Consider the following 4776-nt stretch of genomic DNA (forward strand, 5'->3'; position numbering starts at 1 on the left):
TAGATTTGGTGCTTGAATCACGTTCTCAGGTAGGGAATTCCAGTTGCTTACAATTCGTTGAGTAAATGAGTATTTCCTCACTTCACGTCTGCTCCTTGATTTACATAGGCTCGGTGACTGTCCTCGAGTCCTTTTTATCTTGTTTTATTGACAAACGTTCATGTGATGCTGTTGTATCATAGCGAACCCTCAATATCTTGGTCACCTCTATCATGTCTCCCTTATCACATCTGTGGACCAATTATGTAAGATGACACAATACTTCCTCATAAGAAACATCCTCCATTCTTGGCAGTAATTTAGTAGCTCTCCGTTGGACACTTTTTAGGAGGTCAATATCCCGTTGTTTGTATGGTTTCCATACACACACTCCATACTCTCGATGGGATCGAACTAAAGCTTGATACAGTAGGCAGAATGATGTATTATCCAAGTTTGTATATGTTCTTCTGACAGCTCAAAGTATTCGGTTTGCTTTGTTTACGGCGGCTTGTTTTTGTTTTTGATTTTAAAACTTAATCTATTTTCGACAATTATCCCAAGGTCTTTCCTCTTCTATCGTTTTTCCTCATTTAGTGTTACTGTTGGTCGCAGACCATCAATATCTTTGGATAACTGCAGATTATATTCGCTTTGCTTCGCAGAAAGAAATCGTGTTCACGTAAGGAGGAATTTGTTGTCCTGTGTAGATTAGCTGCACCTTTTTGCTCTTTGTTGCTAGTCTGAAGGACATTTCTGTTCTGTGTTGCAAGGCTGATATTGTTGTTCTGCTTTGCCAGATTGGAGGATTTTACCGGGGACTGTCATGGCCACTCTTATCCACTGGTTTTACCACGTCAGTATTTTATGGTGTTTATGGCAATACGCTGACATTTCTGGAACCGGACAAGGCAAAACAGAAGTCAGCTCATGGAAAAATAGTTCTAGCCGGAAGTGTGGCCGGGACGGTCCAGGCACTTCCGGTCATTCCAATTGATTATATTAAAGTGGTTCTACAGGCACAAATTCCCACGCTTGGAGACAAGTCTACAGCTAAGATCAAAGGTAAGTATCGGCTGAGAAATGCCATCTGAAATACAAAAGACAACATCCGATTGCAATCGAGAGAAACACACACATACACTTGCCTGGGTATATGAAATCAAAAGAAGGAGAATGCTTAGAGGCAATTCTGTAACAAAAGTCAAAACAGGTTTTTATATCATTATAGATAAATGTATGATTGAGGTTAAAGTTAGATATTACATTGTGTATTAGAGATATTTCTGTAACTACTGTCAAATGTAAGACATATATTTGAGATAGATCTGTTACAAGAGTTAAAGGTAGAACATCAATCAGAGAAAATTATGTAACTAAAATCACATAGTTCCGTAACGAATGTCAAAGGTAGGACATATATAAATAAAATCTATTTAACTAAGGTCAAGGCGATATCGCCTACATTAGCACACTGTTGTTACCTATACAGACGCTCTTTTGATTAATGGAGATTGACTTAATTGATAGCCCATTAGTCAAAGAGGGGTGACTTTATTGTCTTTTGGTACGTGATAATTTGCGTGATAGTACGTTGATAATCATGAAAATACTTGATAATTGGTCAATAATTTGATGTCCTAACGGTCATTATCAATGACATAAAATGAAGACAAGTTTCCAGTCGTCCTTTCTGATACAGGTTTGAGTACAGCCGACATCCTCTACTTCCGTGGCCCAACAGACTGCGCACGCACCATTTTAAGGACCAAGGGAATAACAGGACTGTTTAAAGGAACCACAGCAACGCTCCCTAGAGAAGTTATTTTCTTTGGGTTTTACGGCTTAATATATGAATGCCTCAGTGACTTCATCAAACAGAAGAAATTTACAGATTCACGTGGATTTTTTGCGGATTTTATCGGTGGTGGATTTGCCGGAAGTATATCTTGGATTTTTGTGATACCGTTTGACGTCATAAAAAGTCGTTACCAGGCTGACTTTCAGGGCAGGTACAAGAGTCCCGTTGACTGTGCTATACAAAGCTACCGAACAGAAGGTTTAGGCGTCTTCTATAGAGGTTGTATTGTCACGTGCGTACGAGCATTTCCGGTATGCGCAGTTTCCTTTATGGTGTACGCCCAGGTGACTCAGTGGCTGAGAAGCATCGAATGACTATTGATAAATAAAGTGATGTAACTTATCACCCCAGATATACAATCTTTCAGTTGGTTTATTGGACAAACTAAAGTTCATTTATTTAATTTTTAATATACCTTCGTTATTGTTCTGTTGTCATAAAACTCATTAAATAGCGCGCATTTGCTAGTAGTGTTTTTATGTTTTAAACTTTTAATTTTTTAACAATGATGTAGATTATATTGCGTTGGCGTCACTTATCTTAAAATTGGAAATGACTTTAAAACGATAAGATAAAATCAGACGACCCTTGCTATTGCATTGCTGCATGTTTTCCTCACTTAATTTTTATCGCCATATCGATGTTGCACTGTTAGAAAAGATAGAGTAATTGATAACCAAAATTATTCATTTTGAAGCTGCATTCACTGTATCTTACAATGGTGTGTTGAGGAAGCTTATTTTTCCGAAGTCTTACACGAATTATTCAAGTCACCGCTTGAGTCTTTGATGAGCTCATTATGGTCAAGATAATTCCGAGATTTATGTTTGAAATATCGCTGGGACCTAATTTTCCATCTGAGATGTCGACATGTTTATTTTTTATTTTTGTGGTGACCAACATACTTTTCTTAATTAGAGGAGACATGATGGATGTGTTGCAGGAAACTCGTTATCCTAGTTTTGTCTCCAATTTCTATGAGGTTCTATATCTGTTCTGAATTTTAGTCATTGTGTTGATACATTGGGGTTATATTCAAGAAGCTTTTGTGGATACCGTATTTCACTAAATGATGTTAAGTGTTATCTCTTAAGAAATATGACATCGTTTATGATATTTTCAATACAATATTTTTTTCATAACACGATTCAAGTTTGACATTAATTTTAGGGTTGTTAGAAAAGCTTACGATATGCCATATTAAATGTCTATTCACTCTTTGGGTATAGCCTGTTTAATTTTCAAAATTAATATTTCCCCTCGCCCCGATCCATATGGTGTCATTATTTTTGCTCATGTGACCGAAAAACATTGTACTGCACCTATAACGCCATGCTGATATTCAAGTTGATAGCTTATGAAACCAATGTTATTTGAGACATTTCAAAATAGAGAATAAATTGTTTTTTCCTGTTTTAATTTCCAGATGGTCATTAGTTTATGTAAGACACGGAAGTGCAGCCAACACTACCGTACATGTACACAACAATTTGGCAATCAATGTTTAGGGCCATATAGATGTAGCACAGTTGAGAATATGCCAGCCGTTTAACATCAAGCTAGCTTTGGATACAGAACACTTGACTGGTGTTAATGAACTCCACTTGCCTCGAGTTGAGCATCATATGGTCTGAGTGGAAGTATAACAGTTTATGTGCTTAAATGGGAATACTGACCCCTACAACTTAACACCTACACATGGTATAGCACAAACAAACACATACCTTCTTACACAGGAAGGTAGAAAGGTGGATTTCTTGGCCAGAAGTGCTTCAGTCATACTGCTCTAACGTTGATGATTATGTTATACACTGTATGTATAATTGTATACAATAATAATATTGAGACAGGAATTCAATTTTTTTCAAAAGGAACAAATTTTAATGACCTTATTTACAGCATTTATATAATGGATAATTTAGGAAGTACATCGTCAGACCTGAAAGTTTCAATATCACAGTATGTTAATATCAACATAATATGACCAATCTGTCGATTAATATCAAATGTAAAATTCAAAATAAATATGAAAAAATAAAGGAGACTAGTATCTGTATATTACATGTATATATATATATAACAACACAATTTCTCTCTTAAAATGAACACGGGTAAATTATACAAACACTACAGCATGCATTTAAACAATTGATTAAGTTTCATAAAGCTGTGTAAACGTCTAATTACATAATGCACAACTGGCAAGGATATAAAGGAACAAATCAACAGTTATGATGTTTGTATCAAATATCAATATCAAAGGCGACATTGGAATATATATTACAATAATTAAGTCACACTCTCTACCAAATTACCAAAATAGCAATTGGATGTTTAATAAGTTACTGAAATGAGTTTAAAGTTTGTTTGTGAATCTAAGACAACTAGTCTTCAGAGTAATGACCTGAGCCTTGAAAATAACGCATAAGTTGTGCGTAGACCATGAACTCGACAGCATTCGAGGAGAAGCTACGGAGACAGATGGCCATACTGCCTCTGTAGAACACCCGAAGTCCCTCCTCTCTGTAACTCTGTAGTGCACAGTTAACATAGCCACTGAACTCTCCTCGGTAGTCAGCCTGGTATCGACTTTTCACTACATCCACCGGCATAACCGATAGCCATGCGGCCACACCTGCCAGCCCTCCTCCCAACAGGTCAGCTACAATGCCCCGGGAGTCACACCAGCCCCTCTCCTTCATCTGTCCACTTATTAACATGTAGGTGAGACCATACACACCAAAACACGGAATATCTCGACACAAAGTTAGCCCTGCGCCCTTGTACAGCCCATGTGGGCCCTCTGTCCGACAGATATAGCGGGCACATTCCATTGGACCACGGAACATGGCACTCTCAACTGATGCTGTAACAACTGTAACAGACAACATTACAAATAATCCTTATTGTATATAATTTTAAGCTCAATCTGTTGG

General features: G+C 37.2%; 2 protein-coding genes across 2 annotated transcripts; one reads left to right on the forward strand and one right to left on the reverse strand.

Annotated features, from left to right (window-relative positions):
* Window positions 1–779: 779 nt before the first annotated feature.
* On the forward strand, window positions 780–2154 carry LOC110444747 (solute carrier family 25 member 48-like; the record flags this gene model as incomplete). Its single annotated transcript, XM_021489109.1, has 2 exons — window positions 780–1044; window positions 1682–2154. Coding segments are annotated over 2 exons (738 nt in total), but the record flags the coding sequence as incomplete, so codon positions are not given.
* Window positions 2155–3718: 1564 nt separating this feature from the next.
* Window positions 3719–4715, reverse strand: LOC110444748 (mitochondrial basic amino acids transporter-like; the record flags this gene model as incomplete). Its single annotated transcript, XM_021489110.1, has 1 exon — window positions 3719–4715. A coding segment is annotated over one exon (491 nt), but the record flags the coding sequence as incomplete, so codon positions are not given.
* Between the last annotated feature and the right edge of the window lie 61 nt (window positions 4716–4776).

This window comes from Mizuhopecten yessoensis, unplaced genomic scaffold (assembly GCF_002113885.1).
Source record: "Mizuhopecten yessoensis strain PY_sf001 unplaced genomic scaffold, ASM211388v2 hete_36169016, whole genome shotgun sequence".
NCBI lineage: Eukaryota > Metazoa > Mollusca > Bivalvia > Pectinida > Pectinidae > Mizuhopecten > Mizuhopecten yessoensis.